Here is a 21,377-nt window from a genome sequence, read left to right on the forward strand (position 1 = left end):
CCTGTTAAAAAAGGGAAAGATTCGCATCGGTTGGGTAAACTGCCGAGTGCGGGTGCGAGCGAGCGTCACGCGATGCTACCGTAGTCTTGGCTACGGACACGTAAAAGCCAAATGCAAAGGCCCTGACAGGAGCACTAGCTGTTGGAAGTGTGGTGGACATAGAGCGGCGGCATGCAATGTGCTGACTCAACAGATAACGTTTTTCCTTTATAAAGACGCCAAGACGTCAGAGGACATGACGATGCACACTCCAGGCACCAGAGCCTCAAGATGGCATCCAGGCTGACCTTGATAGTAGCAAACAAGGGTAATACCACTACCTAAAGAATGACGATCCGCAACATAAGAGACTGGCACATCACGGAAGAATATACAGCTAGCGCCCACCAGTATATTTTATTCAATATCAACCAAGATCGTCAACCCAGTACAAGGAGAAACCATGGTCGAGCGCCAAGATGAAACACCCGACGCATGAACCGAGAGACACTCGCAGAGTTAATTCAAAGTGCGAACGTCCCATCCAACGGGATCCCGCACGAATTAGGCGGACGCGAAATATCAGAGACAATAGTAGAGAGAACTACTAATCTGATTACTAAGATTTGCAATGCGACCATGCCCAGGGCGTCTATCAGCCATTAGGCCACGGTTATAACAGCACGATTATAGCAGCGCGCAAGCGAAGTTAAACACGATCATAAGCAGAGTGCTATAGTGGATGGCGATCCACGGATTGACTTTAGCGATTGATAAGACCGAAATTTTCCTATTGGCAAGAAAGCGGATACCAACCATCATACCTATGAAGGTAGGCGGTGAAACTATAACGACAAAATAACTCTATACACAAAGATGATCTACGGGGAACACCTAGATCACGTCTGTAAAAAAGCCACGACTAGGATAGCGGAACTTAGCCGACTCATGGCTAACGTTCGTGGGCCTAAGCCAACAGTTAGGCGGTTACTCATGGCGACCACTAACTCTATCCTGTTATATGGAGCAGAGGTGTGGGCCGACGCTATGACTATGAATAAGTATCGGAAAAAGATTATGGCGGTACAGCGAAGGGGGGCTCTTAGAAGATCATGCTCCTACCGAACGGTCGCGGCCAAGGGATCGATGGTAATCGCAGTGGATCTTCTTGCGATCGAACGCAAGCGAATCTACGAGGCTCATTTACCGTCGAGTAGCATCTCGATTGCCGTGGAAGAAAGAGAAATAACAATGCGCAATTGGCAGACTAGGTGGACCGATTGTCCAAAGGCTAGATGGAGTAGGACCCTCATAAAAGATGTAGGTCCGTGGGTGGACAGGAAATGGGGGGAGGTAAACTTTTACCTTACCCAGTATTTCTCTGATCACGGATACTTTAGGAGCGACCTGTTTGCGATGAACGGTGTGGCAACACCAGGGTGTAAGTACTGCGATGACGAACGGGATGACGTGAGACATACTTTTTTTGACTGCCCCCACTAGGCTAAAAAGCGTAGAGAACTGGAGCTGACGATAGGGGCGTCCATGCCCGAGACTGTAGTCGAAACGATGCTTGGCAGCAAGCAGAACTGGGGCGAGATAACGGCGTACGTGGAGACGGTTCTCCGCGCGTAAAACAATGACGGTTGTTTACAAGACTAGTTGACGGCTAGCATAGCTTAAGACAGGCGACCCCTCGAAGGAATGCGAAAGCAAATACGGGGAGGGGGGTTTTGTAGATTTATGAGAGATGGAGTTTTAGTGGGTATGCCTGGCGATAGTCCCGCGTCAGGAGAGTCCCACACATGGGGAGTCTCGCACGACTCCTGACATGGGGCATCAAGCATTTCTCTAACTCTCTGGATAAAAAAAAATGTTCAATTGAAATTCAAATTCAATTGAATGTTCTCGTATTTTACTAATATTAAATTAAACATTGCATGGGCAAATATTAAATACAATAGTGACTACAAATACTATAGAAAAAACAACGCAATCATAATAATTTGTCTGATACTGTACTTGTTCAGAAGATATGCATAAATTATCTTTATTTAGAAACAGCCTATCAATGAAAATTTGACACCGAACAAACTGTACACATAAATACTCTAACTCTACAAACGTATTTTCCTACACGAACAAATTCTACACAGATATTTTCTATACTGATATTCTCTACACCGATTTCTAATTATTTTACTACACTGCAAAACTCTAAACGATCACATAACCTATTGTTAGATTATTGTTACAAAAATAGGTTATACGCTTGTGTAAAGTTTTGCAGACTAGTAAAATAATAAAAAATTTATGTAAAGAATATCGGTGTAGAAAATATCTGTGTAGAATTTTTTTCTATAGAAAAATACGTTTGTGTAGAGTATTTATGTGTACAGTTTGCTCAGTGTCAAAAATGTTACGATCATCAAGATATTTTTTGTTAATACTATCTAAAATTTGTATTACATTGTCTTTGTACCACAAACAAATCCGGTATCTGTTTGTACTTAAACCAGAAAGAAGTATTTAAATATATTGTTTACGTCTATAAATAGGTTGAATATTAGACAATCTCTAAAAATTAACTGCAGATTGCATATCAAAAAACGAGTAAAATTTTAAAATGTTGTATTCAAGTAAATGGTTATCATTTAATTGACTTTCAGAATTAGAATAATTTCCGATTCCTTTTAAAATAAATACATCTATAGTATCATAAATGTATCATAAATTGTCGTACAACAGCAAATAATCAATTTTTCATTTTTATTTTTATCAGGTATTTCTGCTCGAATTAATTGGTTTAAATGATTTGCAGCATAAATTTTTTTAACCTCTTTTTTAAACAGATGTCACATCGACAGTGCCGAATTGACGTAGAAAACTCTAAAATTTTAATACACAACAGAATCACGTCAATGTTTTCGCCAGTGATAAATAACTATATGCGTAGATAACTTTTTTAATAATATAACAATTTCACGTTGCTTACTAGATAATATTAAGACATCATAAGTTGTTAATTTTTTATTAAAATTTTAGCGTCTTCATTTTCATGATAATCAGTGATTGAATTGAATCAATTCAACTTAGCGGCAAAAAGTAAGAAAAATTAAAATTTGAAAAAATTAAAGCATAAAAGGCAATAATTAAAAAAACTAAAAATTATGAAATTAAACATTTTCTAAAACGAAAAAGTTGAATTGAAATATTATGAAATATAAAATAACGAGAGTTTAAAGTATTTTCGTTTTAAATTTAGAATTTCATAGTTTTTTATCATTTTCAGTTTCAAAATTTTACCTTCTATTATCAATCAATGTGAAATTTTCGTATTTCAAATCTTTATTATTTAAGATTTTTACTTCTACCCCTATAAGAAATTAACATCATTTATCTGAAAAAAAAATCTCAACAAAACTTGAATTTTATCACTATTGCAATATGTATTTTAACTAAGCGACCTTAGAAGAGAAGTAAATCATGCTAGCATCATAATGAATAAAATAAGAATCATAAATCATTTTTACGAATTTTTTAAAGAGCGAGCAAAAAAACCTTATTTCGCCCGCTCTTTTGAAACTGGTAAAAAAACACTTTAGGGCCGTTTTTTAGGTATAAAAACGTGGAAATCGTGCATGTGTTACGTATTTTTTGTATTTAAGAACAAAATAAAGTCTGTTGTAGCTCAAAAATAAAAATCATGAAATTTAGCCTATAAAGACATGTTTCAACTAGTATACAGTACATATTCACACTATTGTGATTAAATATTAGTTTACTGAATCACAATCCGCCGAATGTACGATTCTCCGAATACACGACTCGCTGAATAGACGATTCATCTAATACAACTCGCAGAATACAATAGCAAATGCACATTTGGCGATATGACAACCATTTTAACACTGACCTTGACGGAAAGCTAAACACATTTGGTTAGCCAGGTTAGTAAATCCAAATGTATTAACTCTGGCTAATGCCTTTTTGCGTCCTCTGACGCTTTTAACTCTATGAGATCAACTAATGGCATCTTCAAAGCATTAGCATAAGTACTGATCCTTGTATCAATTTCCGGTAAATGTATGCTGATATGTGTATTCCTCTGCTAAAGTAAGCAAAATTTATATTTTTTTTTTTATGTTGCCTTCTTAATTCCTCTAAATTCGACGAATCGTGGATAACGGATATTTCATACTGCTTTTTCATCGACGAAATGCTATCAACTGGACATATGATTGACTGTCAATTTTATCGACAAACTTTCATGCCAAAACAAACATTTGCCTATGTAACAGACTCGCATGCTAAGAAAAAAAAGCAGTTTTGACCTTAGCTGACGTGCAGTTGGATCAAGTACTTAGTTTCTTAGGTGACAGACGCGCATGCTTAAAAAAATAATCTTACAAACCCCACTACCCACCTATGGCTTGTGTTGCAGTTGATTCTACTATCAACTTGCTTAACCCAATAACCCAGGTAAAGATACTAGGTGGATCAACTAAAAAAACTACATAAAAAAATAGGGTGCTTTGCCCTGATTTATTTGAATCACTTATAATAACTTTACATGGGTCAGTGGGATAAGAATAAGTGGTTAAAATTTAATGGTAAAGCTGTAAACTGAAATTTGACAAAATTTGATGAATTGCAAACAAACAATGCCAATAGAAATTTTTTTCAGCAAACTGTGCATTCAACAAATAGTTTTTGGAAAATTGTTTATAGAAAACATTTTAGACGACAAGCAGGTTCAGTCCCCTTTAATAGAAACACATTTTTGGCAGAATTATTCGATGCAAAAACACACATACATACATACACACACATATGTGTATATATATATATATATATATATATATATATATATATATATATATATATATATACACACGCATACGTAGAAGATATTATTAATAAGATTATAATAAACATATCAAACAATTAAGAAATTTATGAGAAAGAACTTGAATAGACATTATAAAAATATAAATAAAATAGTAAAAACTAGAAAAAATTACTCATGACTAGTTTGTATCGCCTCCTTGAAGTTTCTACTCTTCATCCAGTCATACTATAAAAATTCATATTATATAAATCTTTAAATCATTTATTTGCGATTACGGCTCACATCACGATCTAATGCATAAGTGTTTTTGTTGGAAAAATATTAAATATCCATTCATCAACACATATGCATTATCAACGCCCTGGTAGAAAAAGTACAAACTACTTTGGTGAATTGCCTAGCACTGTGCCTTTTTTATTAGAAAATTGCTGCTCTAGAATATATACAGATGTAAGCTTCTCGCACGTCTGCAATATTTTCCGATAATTTTAAAATATAACAAGTATTTTCATGATTTACAAGTATTTAATTAACTTTTTTCGCAGTAAAACGTATACACTTTATTAATTTCTTTTTAGTTTATATAAATTTTGAATGCATTATTTGTACTGTTAATAACGTTTATTTGACACTTTTCGAATAGACAAAGTTTACTTGTATTTGGTTAGCCGCAGGCCTAACACTAAAAGAAAAATGGGTAGATTTTGATCCAGCCAATACTCAAATAGATAGCTAATATTAGGAAAATTAACCAAGCGATCCTTAATTGTTTTATAGGTTTCTACCAGGGCGTGTGCTGAATTTATGTATCATTATTCTTTTGCAAATAACTTAAATCCTAAAATTGATAAATATTGCTAAAAAATTTTAAATTTGATAGTACATAAGGATATATGTGACCAAAGTAGCACTTCTTTGCAGGACGTGTGGTGCTAATGACACCGTGCAAAAATGTTACTTAGGTCACTATTTGAAGTTTATTATTAAATTAAAAACTTTTAGCAGGTTCAATATAACTCTTTTATTTTACGTTCGATATATTTTATTCAACAATATTTTTATCATCTAAACAACACTTTAAAATCTCATATATATATATATATATATATATATATATATATATATATATATATATAAATTAAAATTTTCATTTTTGATTTCACAGAAAACCACCCATATATATATATATATATATATATATATATATATATATATATATATATATATATATATATATATGGGTGGTTTTCTGTGAAATCAAAAATGAAAATTTTAATTTTTGCCCAAACTGTATATATATATATATATATATATATATATATATATGTGTGTGTGTGTGCTATATGCTGTACCTTACTCCCAAAAAAAATTTTAACGCCATTCCTTCATTTGGCTTCGGGTTCTAGCTGGTCAAAGTTGAGGTTTCAAGCAATTTTTGCATTTTTTGCCCATTTTTAATGATTTGCAGCTTAGAAGGGATGCGTTTTTAACTAAAACTAACCAGATACTTTTATCGTGAAATTTTCTGAATTTTTCAATAAAAATACTTTTAAAGGCCTATATGTATGTTAAGGCTACCTTATTTGCATTTTAAACCTTAAAATATGAAAATCTGAATGTTTGATCTGGACTCCGACAACCTCAATACAGTAAAAAGATACCTTTTTATAGTAAAAAAATGTGTGCGTCTCGGGACGCCCGGCAGAAGTGATAACTTAACTTGATTTAAGTAGAAAGTATTTAAAATTGAACTTATTTATTATTCAAATGAATATAATTTTTGGAAAGGATTATACAAGCAAAGAAGTATTTTTTTCAAAGTAGCATGCTGATACTGACGGGAAATGATTTCTTTTTGCAATAATGGTTTTATTATTATTTAAGTAAACAGTTGCAGTTCTTCGGTCTATTGGCACCGCTTGAGGATGGATATTATATTTAGTTATGTGAGCAGCAGCTTTAGTCTTATTTTTTGTCCAGTTTTTGGTGAATCTTGAAAGTGCAACCATACACGTATAATTTCATTTTGATCGTTAGTTTCAATGTAAACTAATTTTCCAACTGTACCGTTCGCAAGCTTATCTACTACGTTAATATTGGTTGTGATTATATAAAATTTATTCCGTACAAACACGATCTCGTATGGCAATCCTTCTGTATCGATAACCGAAATTGACGTGTGTCCGAATCAGCTGTGCCGATCGGTAAGCTACCCTCCTTGAAGTACCGATAGAGCTGACTCAATTATTTTCACAATTATGCATTTAACAATTCCTATGACACTGGATAACATAAATACACAGTGTCACTGTCTGTAGAAGGCGATATACCAACGAGGAGTACAGAGAGAATGCGAAAGACAGTAAAGGAAAGCGTAAGCAAAGTAATGCGGTATAGTATGCATAAGAGAGTAAATTTATAGGTATTGCTCGGAGAGGGAGGGGTCCGAAAACAGTATAGCTATATGTATACTTATCCCTGCGCCCGGAGAGAGTGTATAAGGTCCTAAGAGAGTAAATCTATATTTAGCTTTGCGCACGGAGAAGGGGGCCTGCCGGGTCGAGAGCTAAGAGCTCTATACCAGTATACCTATATATATCACTGTAACGCATTCCATTTAACGCATTCCATCTAACGCATTCCAGAAGTCACAAACATTTTACAACATAGGTTCACCGTCCCATAAGAAATTATCACTTCAAAAAGTAGCTGTAAAGTTTCAGAATGGGCCTGACCTTCTACTAGAAGTTATGTAAAAAACAAACATGATATAATGGCTAATAAGTAGTTTTACATGTAAATTTAACACTTATAACCTAGTAAATTTCATGTCTACCGATACAAACACACCTTGATTCTTTTTAGGACGCGTTCGAGGACTTTGACGTAGTCATCGAACGTTTTCGTTGCGACGATCACGTTGTCTAAGTAAGAGAAGACATGTGGCTGCAATTCTGGCGTCATTATCTTGTCTTATTGCTTGTTCTCTTCACTCACCGGAATTTGGTGGTACGCGCTACTTAGATCGATAGTCAAAATGTAGCACGCTTGTTTCAATTTTTTTAATATCGCGTTCATTTGCGGCAGTGGATATGCGTCACGTGTTATCGTGTTTACTTTTTTAAAATCTACGCAAAAACGATATTTTCCGTTTCGTTTTCTCACCATCACCACTGCATGGCTTTCACATGCTCGTGCATTTTCTTCTCTATCTTCCGGGAGACTGGAAAATATTTTTGCTCGATCGGCCCCGTAGTTTGTACTTTGATGTGGTGTTCTATCTACGTCATGCATTCATTTTGCCACGCTTGTAGCGTCTTCCACTGATGCTTCATGAAAGTCAGCGATAGCGCACCTCCCCCCATCGCGGCTAACTCGACGTTGACATATTCTTCGATTACTTTAAAGTGCAGCTTTGACCTCGTCGGATTTAGTACCCCCTTGAATGTCAGCATAAAGTTAGCACCCACCACGCAGTCTGTCGTAAGGTCCGGTATTATTGCTACTCGGAATTCCTTCTCAACATTACTGACTCTAAAAGGCAGCCAGACGTACTATACGATTTTTGGGTAGCTACCTTTAGCCAGTTTAACCCCCTCAGCCGTAACTTGGCATGAGCTGACGCCTTAGCTTTTCTTTCCGGACAATCTCCCTTGAAGTGTTCGGGTTTGTTGCACTTATAGACAGCGACGCGATCTTCGGCTTGCCGCCCTGCTTTCTATTATGATGCATATTATGCTTCTTTTGCTTATTCTTGTTTCTGTGCTCGTTTTCTGCTCGCATCTTCTTCTCAAATTTTCCCAGCCTTTCGTCCAACATGTTGCTGAACACTGCGGCCATTTGCGTGTTTGCGTCGCTTAGTTTTGCAACCTTGACTGCTGCGACTTTAAGTGCTCCTGTCGCTGGCTTGCGCTTCGCCGATGAGACGTACGGTAGCGATGCCAGTAGAGTCTGTTTGGGTAGTGGTGGCGCGCTGTACTCTTGACTGCTCGCCAGTACTGTTTTAACCTCTTCTGCTATCTCTCAAAAGCTGTTCCATTCGTAGCAATCCATGCGTATGGTTTGTATGTCCAACTGCACCTTCCACGCTGTTCAACATCGTCTATTTTTCTTCTATACGCGCATTTAAGCAAATATTGTTTTATAGAGTCGAGCGTGCGCGTGTGTGTGTGTGTCGCAGTCCCTGGCTACGTGTTTTGCTCGCTCGTGTGTTCCCAGTAAGTGCGACAAGGAGCAGGAGAAGAAAAAAAAAAGAAAAAGAAAATAATACAAATCCTGCTTAGCTTGTCACACGCTAAACCAAAAAAGAAAAAAAAATAACGTTGCAGACATTGACCATGCATCGAGCCAGCTCCATAGTTCGACCGATGACATTGCCACTTCTGTCAATATTTTACAGGAATCTTTACAAAATTTCCTAGACTGTAATCGCGAAAATTTGTAGCTAACGAAAACCTTCGACACTATCCTCTTTGTGTTAAAGCGATCGCCTCTCGCGCTCGGCAGGCAAATTTTCAATTGCTACTGTGTTCGCTGTTCCGGGCAGCGATCCAACGCCTGTGTGTACACTAAGCGTGTTTATCTCCAGCTCGCGTAACTTCAAACCGTTGTGCGCTTTTCCAATGCCCTTTATATGCCGGCATGACGGGCTTGACTCGAGTGTAAAGCTTTTCGATGATTTTAAACTGATTTTCAGTCTGATAAAGTCCGATTCCAACAAAAAAGCAAAAAAAAAAAAAAATAGTGACGTCCCGTCGTATAAGCCTGCCACCTGGCTTATCTTTGCTCGACGCGAAACATATCGAGAGAGCGCTTTCCCGATTCTAGTTCAGCCACATTTACACTCTACAGAGATTTTGGCTCATGCTGTTACCGCGCTGACCTGCGCGCAACATAAACAAGCGCTGTTTACCTCGGCGTCGCTCGCTCGCCACTGTCCTCTCACCGCTGCTCGCTGCGCGCCGTATATTGTTGCTACGCGCTGCGACGAATTAGAATCGACGGTTTAAACTGCGCTCGAAACTATTTTTCTTATACTTCGCGCCCCTCTGACCTCTACATGTTGAGACGCCAGTTTGTCACGGAATAACTAGACTTTAGCGAAGATACTGTCGTGTCACAAGGGGGATTACTCAACTGATATTTTTGACACGGCTATCCCTCGTTGATGCTATAGTCGGCGACGGACGTTAGCCGCCGTTGCAATGCCGACTTCGTTCGATGAAGCCGGGTTGCCCTTGTATACAACTGTGTGGCGTGCGAAGCGCGCCGCACTTTCTTCGCGTGTAGAGTAGTCCGTCTTGGCGCGCGTCATGTGCCGGTCTTGTTCTACCGGGTTCATGCAGAAGGACGTGACAAGAACGAAGGTTTCACAGAGCATGCGATAGATTTCACTTAATAATATGTCGTATATTCTCGGTATTAAAGTTACAAATGCCGCGCAGGGCGAGAGGACGTTCGCGCACTCGCTATAGGGCTATAAGGAAACTTTTATTAAAAAGCTGAGAGCATTTTACAAAAAAAAAACATTCGTGTGTTTTTAGAGAAAAATGCGTCGTGTAAGACTTTTAAAAAATTAGACAATAAATAAAAAAAAATTGCTTGAAACCCTATCTTTGACCAGCTTTAACTGGAAGCTTAGTAAAGGAATGACGTTAAAGTTTCATTTGTGAGTCAGGGGCATATTATAGAACATTTATATAGAGTTTAAACCAAAAAAAAATTCATATTTGGTTTCACAGAGAACCATCCATACATATAAAAACTTTCAGGAATAGCAACGTAGGCACTACACTCATTGTTGCTCCGTACGCAGACAAGCACAATTTAATTTTTTTACCTAGAGTAGCACAACTTGCTCGTTTACCGTGATGATTAACACACTTCGCTTATTTTCTACAAAGAGTAGTATAATTCAGACTATTAGATTGCACGTTAATTTTTGAATTGTGCTAGTCTGAATTGATTGACTTCTTAATCAAACGCATTTATTCAGTCGTCCCCTGAAAAACATGCGTGTGTATGAAACATGCACGCACGCACGCACACGCACACGTACGCACACATGCACACGCACACATGCACACGCGCACGCGCACACGCACATTCCAATAAGCCATTGGAACCTTAATAATAATAGTGAAGAACTACTAGACCTAAGGCAGATTTTGCAACAGTTAATAGCAGGGTATTAATCTCGGAAGCAAAAGAGAATGCCAGTCGATAGTACGTGTTCAAATCGGTTCTTTGATGTGGTTCACTTCTCTCCTGTGGTGAATACACTATTATTTTCTCCATACTAGGCGCTCACTAGAAAGGACTAAAGTACACATTTGATGTGTAATAAAAAACAAAAATTGTGTAATAAAAGTAAATATTTATTGAATTAACTTGTGACTTAAGTAGAAGGGACACCTTATCGTTCACCCGCAGGTCGGGCCTACAGCTTGGGGTACGTTATAGATTAGTAAGCGAGGTCGAGGTGTGGGTCTGATGGAGAAGAGGCTTCTTGGCTTAGGGGTACGGTCTCGTTAAGTGGGGAAAGTGAAGATCTGTATTTGAGCACGTTAAAGTTAAGTGGTGGAGGTGGAGGTCTGTGTCAGGGCACGTTATAGTTCAGCGGGGGGGGGGGGGGGGAATGACCGATGGGGGAGGTGTTAGTCAGTCTCAAGGGCACGTTGTAGTTCAGTCGGGAAAGGTGAAAGTCTGTCTCGGGGGTACCCCTAGCAAGAAAAATCACGTGATTTATCACACGATCAATCACGTAATATATCACTTGAATTCTCACGTGATAAATCAGGTGATCAATCACGTGACTATTTAGCGTGATTTCTCACGTAAGAAATCACGTTAAACATTACGCCAGAAATCACTCATAAAATTAAAGTATTTGTTTTAATTAAAATAAATTAAATAAATTTATTTTTACTAAACAATTTTGAAAAATAGATTTGTTGCTAATCCGAATAAATTGACCGAAAAAAAACTTTGCCCTAACCAAGGATTAAACTCTGGTCTTCAACTTCTCAATCCATAATCTATTTGTGCTGTTGTCAGTCTTGAAATTCTATACTGATTTTTCCTAAAAATGTGTATGACGTATAACTTTGTATAGTTTAGATGTATACTTTGAGATAAAAATTAAAAAGATCTAAAGTATTTTTGAAGTTAAGATGGATGTATAAATTCTAATTTAGATATTAAGATTATATTATTTAGTAATGATATAATACTAAGATATATATATATATATATATATATATATATATATATATACTAGTGGGGCTCCGCCCCCCTGCTCGCTTCGCTCGCCAACCCCCTATTGTAGTTTCTGTGTGATTTTATCTTCAAAATTTTATTTTCATGAACTGATAATTATGTTCTGGATGGTTGAAAATGATCGATCTTATTGTATAAGAAAACCTGTTACTGGAAGTAAAAGTATTGTTTAACATTGAACTTCTACTATTAATGGCATTTAAAATAGTTTTAGCTAGTTTTTGAAGTTTTCTGACGCTTGAAATTCATCATTTGAATTTATATATATATTTTTTTTTAAATTAATTTTAATTTTTTTTAATGTTCTTAATGTTTAAATCTTTGTGCCGCAAAAGGCATCTATAAAATGATAGACTTTTCGAGTTGCGCGCCATTGGGAGACGTGAGGTGATCCTGAAAATTAAATTATTTGGAAAACTGCCTCTTTATTCTGTCTCTCTAGTTCTGTCTGACTACTCATATTACCTGAAAATTCATCGAGGTCTTTGATCTCGCTTATCTTGTCCATTTTGTTGTTTATTCAATCAGTGAATCATCTATAATGATTATACTTTCTGATGGTTCTTTGAGTTCTTTGAACTCAATTATTCCCTAACTTATTTACACGTTATTAATAATTAACTTTAATCTTATAACTTAAATAAAATTAGAGATCTTCAATATCTGGTTCTCTTGGAACTGATACTTCTTACCTTAACCTAAACCTTAATTCTATTTAATATTATCCAATTTAAATCTATCATAATATGTTATAAATTTGTATTTAATTGGACTGTTAATGCGGCCTTATTTTACTACGCAATAGCATTGTGAAAGTATGACGGTCTCAAGCCCGATAACGCAGAGAGCAGTCATGTTATTTGGTGGGGGGGTGGTGGGGTGGTGGTGGGGCCAGGCGGGGGGTGGTGGAGGGGCGATGGGGGGGGGGGGGGTGGTGGGGGGGCGGTGGGGGGGGGTGGTGGGGGGGTTTTTGAGATTTTCGAAAATAACAGAAAAATGAAAGAATTTTACGTGTTTTGGTGGGGGGGCCAAGGTGGGGGGGTGGTGGAGGGGTGGTGGGGGGTGGTGGGGGGGTAGTGGGGGGGTGGTGGGGGGGAGTCTTGCCAAAATGACTATATAATATAGGAAGATATATATATATATATATATGATCTTTAAGTCATCATTATTAAGACAAGTAAAAATGGCTTAGGGAGTAAAATAATGGATTGTGAAGTTGTGGACCGTGGTTCAAGCCTCAATCAGGGCAAAGTTTTTTTTCCATTATTTTGCGGTAAATTATTTATGTTGGCATCGAGAAATACATTTTTCATAATTGTTTAGTCAAAACAGAATAATTTAATTTATTTTAATTAAAACAAATACTTTAATTTCATGAGTGATTTTTAACGTGATTTCTCGCGTGAGAAATCACGCCAAATAGTCATGTCATTAATCACGTGACTCTTTGGCGTGAGAATTTAAGTGATCCATCACGTGATTTATCGTGTGATAAACACGTGATTTTTCTCGCCAGGGACAGTATCGTTCAGACGTGTTTGTTGATTATTTTTAGAAGTTTGATTATTGTAAATTAATTAAATATCTTGTTTGCTGGAAATTTGTTGAATAATTTAAATAATTTTGTGTGTAAATGAGGTAAGTGAAGAACGTAAAAAATGTATGAAATGTGGTTACGAACAATTGAATGTTCATAATAATTTGTAGATTTTAAAAGTTGTAAATAGTTTGGGGCCTGCTTTTGGAGTTTGAGTATTAGGAGGATATCCAGAGCTGAGACTACGCGGGTTTGAGTTTTGGATCACCCGCTGTGAAGAGGACGCCATGACGCAATGAGGATAGTCGCGTGTATTAGGAGAGCAGAAGTTTGACGGAGGTAGAGTATGGTAAGAAGGAGAGAGAGAGAGAGAGAGAATTTCGAGTTTTCATGTTTCCCATTCTGGTATTAAAAGCATAGAAAATTTTGAGAGGTATACTGGGGAGTCGAGGGTTTTGCGGCCCTAAAGGCGGAAATGTGTTCTTTTATTTATGACGGTGGTGTGGCGTAGGCCAAGATAATTGTAGCTTTCTCGAATATGTGTGCTTGCGAGGCGAGTAAGCGTGTCATAGAGAGCGTCGAGGGTGAACATTTGTTTAACGACATTGGCGTTGTATTTACGTGATTCGCGGTAGCAAATTTTCGGTTGAAGATGTAAAGGGTCATAGATTTTATGGCGTTAATGATAGGAAATGTGGGATGCTTAGAGTCGACGGAGACTGTTTTTTTTAAAGGCATGTAGGCATGCATGTAACATATAATATAGGTCTAGGCATTTTTAAACAAATAAGATCGTTATTCAATAGCAAATTAATGTTTATTATAGCACGTCACTTTTTCATGCCTGTTTGTTATTTAAAAAATTTATAGCTTGCTATTCATAATTTTTGCAGATTATTTGCATACAATGTTGCTGATTCTAAGTATAAAATATCAAATTAGTATATAAAAAAGTAAACGTCTTTAGAGACGTCAAACTGATTTTGAACATTTTGTCATACGACTTTTGTATTATTTTTAAGGCGTACTTTAATAGTATATTGTGTACCAAGAGCGTAAAGTAGGCGAGTAGCCCAAGCCGAAGATAAGGACTTTCACGGATCGCAGACGAGCACTGTAATATCTACACAAGGTTAAAAAGCCCTTGGTGCACACCATATTTTTTGTAACGCATGATTTTCGTGTTTTTTGTGCCTACAAACGGAAGTAAGGTGCCTTTTTTTGACGTAGTACCCCAAAGGATTTAGTTCTAAGTATGATACATATACGGAACCACCGAGAAAATTCACAGCGAGAGATGGAGAACAAAAGACGACTTTCGCACATTGAAATCACTGTGGCCAGAGGTAGACAAGGAAAAAAACAAAACACTTACTAAAATACAGGAAAGTTTTAGTAAGCACGCTCATAGGAGTAGTAACAGGACACTGTGCGGTCGGAGTCAATATTAAGAGATGGGGAAAGACAAACAAGAACTTATATAGAGAATGCTGCGAAGAAGAAGAAACCATATCACACCTTCTCCGCTAATACCAGCCCTAGAAAGCAAAAGGCACAACATTTTGGATTACAGTTTCCTAGCAGAATCGAAAGAAACAACAGAAATGAATATAAAAAAGATCTTTGCAAAAGGAACGAGCTTTGCAAAAAGCTGGAAATGCTTTCAGCGAAATTAGAGAAACTTAGTTATCTTCAATCGGTTTACAAACAGGGTATCGCAATGGGCTATAGGCCACAGAGTTAAAGGCCCTGAGCCCCTTAACCTAACCTAACCTAACCTATGATACATATACCTATATTTTGTAACGTGGCAGTTTTTATTGCACGTTACATGCAGACGTGCAGTGCCACACCGATAAGGCTACAACCTTCGTCGGCAAAGCAACGTAAGCACGACCACAATTAGGCTCCACAGTGCACTTCCACAGTGCTCTTTTTACAGTCAATCATCAAGTAGCCAAACAGTTTTGCTGTTACATCCTGATACCCTCTTTGAAAAACTTTGGATATTTGAAGTAGACCTGTTGGACTAGATGTTGAATCTGTGCACGATTGCGTGAATTCTTGAACAAGACAATATATAATGTGTTAAGACTAATTGTCTTAATCAAAGTCTCGCGCATATGCGCCATCGTGAAACAGGTTGTGTGGTAAAAATACAAAGTTGCGTTTAAAAGGTCCCGCTCCTAGGCGCCACTTGACACGAGTCCCTCAGTCCCTCTCTAGCTGTATGCAGAGCAAAAATACCAGTCATAAAGTGTAATAGTCTCTTTTCAAAATGAGTATTGATACTTTGCATCGCGATATCGATGCGCTCGTGTTACAGACCAAAGAATTACGCATGACACGATTTAACACTCCGTCGTCGTTTTATATACAACTACTTAATGAGGATGCCCTATAAAGCCAGCTCGAAAAAGACATAATGAATTATTATAAAACTACTTATGTAAAAAAATTACTTCTAAAGGAGTTACAGGTAATGCCGAAAACACAAATTTTTATAAAAACACCAAGATATATGTGTAAAGCTAATTTTATTTTTTGTTGAAGCGAAAAGCAAGCATCTCTCTTATTGAACGAGGAGTTAAAGAAAATCATCGTATGTGTCACGGCCTGTATCGACGAGTGTGTCAAAATTTGGATACTGGCGAGCGCTACGTTCTGACAAAAAAGTACGAAAACCAAGAAATCTACGTTTTAGGAAACAATTTTCGGATGTTGCCGTCGCCGTGAGCAATCGTATGTGGTTAAGATTATATTACCCTGCAACGTAGATCAGACAGCAGCCATTGGACCAAAATTACATTATACTAGCTATAAAACTTATAAACTATTCCTCATAAATGTTGCACTATAGGATAATACTTATTCAACATGGTGGTCAGTATTTCTTTGTTTCTGTTTCTTTTTGCGTGTGACGAGCCTTATCTTCCGTCACGACAGTGGCAACACTTTCATCTTTTTTTATATAAATGATTTTGTTGTATTTTATTGCAACGTATGATCTATTCACGATTTAATCAATGTATATAAGTATAATAATAATAACAATAATAACTTTATTAATTTACAATTATTTTAGTGTTTACAAAAATTTCTCTATTTTTTACAGCTTCTTACTGCATTATCTTAACCTAGTTTGGTGTGTTTGTGTTTTGATGTTTGTAGATTATGTGTGTGTAATTTTGTGTGCATGTGTATGTGTTCTCTTCTTCGTTTCGTGTTTTCACGTGTGTGTGTGTGTATTTTTTTTATTTATGTGGCGTAGGCAGAGCAAGCTCTGCACAAGTGGCCCTCTAACACCAAATCCTCACAGGTAGTATCGTTGAACAATACTTTTGTCAGGCCTGTTAACTAGGCTTTTTTAATTTTTGCTTTGAAGTTTGATATTTCTAGACATCCCCATCCACCAAGGTGATTAGGGGTTCAGAATTAATCTCATCTTCTTCATTCTGCTTCGTCCTGCCGTCTTCTTTATTCTGCATCGTCCAGACGTCTGCTTCTTGTAGTATCTTTCGGTCGTCTACTTCGTGAAGCATCGCCCAGTCATCATCTGGACAGACTCATCCCCGACACCTACGTTTCTCTGCGTTAGGTGAGCGAGTCTAGGGCTCAACTCAGTTACCTATGGATGTGTTGGCTGCAGCATCGCACTTCGACACTCAGGGCAGGGGAAGCGACGGAATCTCTCAGGTTGTCATCTCAAAAGCATCGCCAGTTCTCGCTCCCCTACTAAGTCATATTTTCAACCTGTCTCTGAGCGAACCCTGTTCCCCCTGCCTGGAAATTGTCGCTTGTGCGTGCACTCAACAAAGTCAGTTCACCAACAGCCCTGACTGACTACCGTCCGATTTTACTTCTCTGCTTTCTCTTCAAGGCCCTGGAGTGGCTGTCTCACAATACCTTGAATCAAGGCTCTTACTAGACAACATTCAAACAGGCTTCCGCACTGGTCACAGCACTCAGTCTGGCCTAATTAAGTTAACTGATGATGTCAGGATCGGGATAAACAAAAAGAAAGTGACACTTCTCCTCTTCTTTGACTTTAGCAAGGCGTTTGACACTGTATGTCACGCCCGGCTCCTGAGAAAGCTATCCACCTTCGGCTTCTCTAAGCAGGTCATGCGCTGGTTTGCCTCCTATCTCACTAGGAGAGAGCAGACCGTCGTTGGTGACAATAGCGAGCGTTCCTCTCCGCGGCGTCTTAACATCGGCTTGTCTTAACAACAGTAGGTAACTACTGTTCTATTGTATACTGTGACCTGACGCAGGATCTCGACTTAAAACTACAGAGGCTCGTGAATACAGGAATGCGGTACATCTATGGTGTAAGGAGAGATGAGCACATCTCCCCGTACAGGCGGGAACTGCAGTGGCTAACCACTGCCGGACGCAGAAAGTACTTCACAGGTTGTTTCCTACGTAAAATGTTCAACTCGGTCGTACCATCATACGTACTGGCCTTTTTTGACTTCCGCGTCACACTCCGGCCTGTGAGGGGTGAGGTGACACCTCTGAAAATTCTTGCTTTCGCGACGGAGACGCTGCGGAACTCGTTCCATATCAGCGCTTCATACTTATGGAATAACCTGCCATCACACATCAGAAACACTTCATCCACCGTCACTTTCAGAAAACTTGCTAAGGATCACTTTTTTCAACTCGAAAACACATAATTTGTACACACTCCACGCACACGCACACACCTACTTTCTCGCTCATTCCACCTTGACTATCGCCACACTCTCACACTATACATACTGTAAACATGCCTCAATCTATTGTTTTTTCTTTTCTCACTTGTAATGCTGTAAACTTACAATCGTACAATATAATGTACACAAAATAAAAGTCTCTCTCTTCTTTACTTGTCTCCCTCTTCTCATCTCCTGCCTTTTCTTTACTGTCTTAACTCTACTCTTCTTTCCTGGCAACCGTTCTCTCATCTTATCTATCTCTTTTTGCACGTTTTTAAGAGGACAAAATACCATTAAACCCTGAAAAAAAGAATTCTGAGAAAAGTTCATAAATTTTAAGTAAATCATTCAAAATTATATATATATATATATATATATATATATATATATATATATATATATAGCATAAATACCTTTAATTATATCATACTAAAATCTTCATTATTTCTGTTGGCCCATGGTGGCCCTGGGTGCAAGAATTTGTGAATTTTTTCACTGTCCGTAGGATTCCAAGTGAACGAATGGTTCTTTTGAGCTCAACCTAAAGAAGGATACTTTGTACACTTGTAGTTTTGGTATGAATGCAGGGATATTTGATGCATTAAATTTAAATGTTTAGAAATTATTTGGCGATGAAAAAACTGATTATTTTTTTCATTATTTCTGGCATTTTTTTGTGTATAAAACATTTTCTAAACATTCAAATCAAAATCCCTGCATTTATACCAGAACAATAGGTGTACAACGTATCTTTCTTGAGTTTGAGCCCAAAAAACCATGCGTTCACTTCACAATCCTACGCACAGTGAGCTGAAATCAGTAAAAACAATATTTAGCGAAAATCAACTTTAAAGTTTATGAAAATTGTTGAAAGTGTAACTTAAATTAGTGTCTACCAAATCTTTTGGGGCCAAGTTTTCTATGTTTATCACACATAGACCTTGACTCTTAGCAATTATGAGATATATTCACTTATACCTCTGGGTTCTGTACGGCTTTTCTTACCTGCAAACAAAAAAAGGATATTTTATCCTTGATAATGATAACACTTTATATTTATCTTTTCTTTTGCTTACTGTGTTGTACCTTCAAGTTCAGAAAATTACCAGTCTAACCTTCAAATGTCAAAATGTTTAGTCCGGGAGCTCCAATCTCAGTAGCGGCTGTCCTTAGTCCTAAGCCACTTTTTTACACAATTCACTAAATTGTTCGCTAATTGCATCACATGCTCACTGAGCCATGGGTACTGAGCAGTCTATCAACCCACAAAATAGATGATGTTTAGCGTGTCCAAGTCCAAGAGCACGAAATGTAACTACTGCTCTTCTGTGGTTCACCCAAGCATGGTTCTTGACGCCAACTTCTCTGCATGAGTTGAAAGCTGTCAGCTGACTACACATTACTTCAATATTGTATCGTAATCCCTAAGCTTCGGATTCGCTAAGTTCAACTTTGCCATGATATTAGTTGCGAATCAAATTTCCTCAAGCGCAGGAAATAAAATGTTGATATCAATCAATCTATTCCTGATCTTAGAGGTATCGTCTGCTGATGGAGTTTGTATTTTCTTCGTGAACTTGTAGTCTTGACTTATTGGCAGGTTCATCCTCACTCGTTACTCCTACAAATCTTCTTTGCCTCTGCTTGCCTCTTTCTCGAGAGTACTTCTTGTCTGGATGGGTACACGCAAACCTGTTCTTGGTATCTCGATGATCACACATATTTTCAAAATCACTGAACTTCACACTTTTTTAAAAAACTTCACTGTTCTGCTTTTAGACAAACACTTCACTTTTTTCTTTTTGGGGTTATAAGCTATAAGATATAACCCCAAAAACACTACAAACACTACTTAGATTAATTTAAAAACACTTTTAAAAAATATCATCTTTTTTATGTATTTAGACTTCAGCTGTGTTTACTCAGTGTAAAACACATCCCAGGACTATATCAGTTGTGTTTTGAAATATTTTCTGTCTACTAGCAGAACAGCATAACGGTCGCTCTGTCCTTCTCCGACACATTAATTCTAATCTGCCCACAGGTGATGCGTGGGCGCGCGATATTAGAATTAAAATAAATGTCCCTACGTATCTATCAGAGCCTTATATAAATTTATCTCGAAAATAAAGCAAAACAACCTATCAATACGCTCTAATTTATTTGCTAAAATATGTATGCGAAGCATAATATACGTATATACTACGGTAAAAAATAGTATTTTCAATATTTACAATAAAAATTTGATTCAGATTGAATTTATAAAACTTGAAATTAAAATTATTAGTTGTATTAGACAAAAAATGAAAATTACGCAATTTTACAAATAAACGATAAAAATTTTGTTTTAGTATTTGCTTATAACTTTGCGGGAATTTTTTTTTTTGTTGTTTGATAAACGGGTTTCAGGAGTGCTTTCTACGGAAAATTTCCTGTCAAAATAAGTAATAAAAAAAATCGATTTTTTCGAAGTTTAAAGATGTTGTGTCCCCTTAATGTAGTTCACCGGCTGCAGTGGTGCTTAATCAGGGTTTGTATTAGAAAATTCCTTTTTTAAGATATTACACAGTATTATCTAATGTCAAAATCTTACAATTTATAGTATTAAACATTAGAATGGTGATTTAAGTTGTTTAGAGTACTAAATATTCTCAAAACTCTTCTGCGTTTTTTTCAATCAGCCCATTGATACAAAAAATTCAGCTATAAGGCATTTGAAAAAGAATAAAATTACCTGCTTTATCTCGTTTGGTCCTCGGAATTGATTGCTTTGTTAGGCAGATAATATAAAAAAGGTGATTTAAAAAAAAATTCATATCTCTAAAACTAAAGATCATAACCTCACAAACAAAATCATGTCGATGGGTAACGTGGCAAGCTATATACCATTAAAATTTTAAGTGATTTGACTACTTATTTTTTTAATAATAAATTGAAAACTGCAAATAATTACTTTTTTCGTGCCTTTATTACGGATGTAAAAAGGCCTAATTGCACTTGAGATTTTAATAAAAAGCAGATATTCGATATG

At 37.0% G+C, this 21,377-nt stretch overlaps 1 protein-coding gene across 29 annotated transcripts in view; it reads right to left on the reverse strand.

The window, feature by feature from the left end:
- LOC100118566 (coiled-coil domain-containing protein AGAP005037) overlaps window positions 1-21,377 on the reverse strand; it is a 1,551,999-nt gene that overhangs the window by 354,011 nt on the left and 1,176,611 nt on the right. For 2 of the 29 annotated variants that reach the window (XM_031921019.2, XM_031921013.2), the window contains exon 21: window positions 5,004-5,056. The exons of 25 other annotated variants lie outside the window; for them this stretch is intronic. In XM_031921019.2, coding sequence (XP_031776879.1) covers window positions 5,004-5,056 — 53 coding nt within the window. Of the gene's footprint in view, window positions 1-3,621; window positions 4,209-5,003; window positions 5,057-21,377 lie in introns of those variants that run through there. 2 more of the 29 variants (XM_031921044.2, XM_031921059.2) reach the window with 2 other exon arrangements.

Source organism: Nasonia vitripennis (genome assembly GCF_009193385.2).
Source record: "Nasonia vitripennis strain AsymCx chromosome 1 unlocalized genomic scaffold, Nvit_psr_1.1 chr1_random0005, whole genome shotgun sequence".
NCBI lineage: Eukaryota > Metazoa > Arthropoda > Insecta > Hymenoptera > Pteromalidae > Nasonia > Nasonia vitripennis.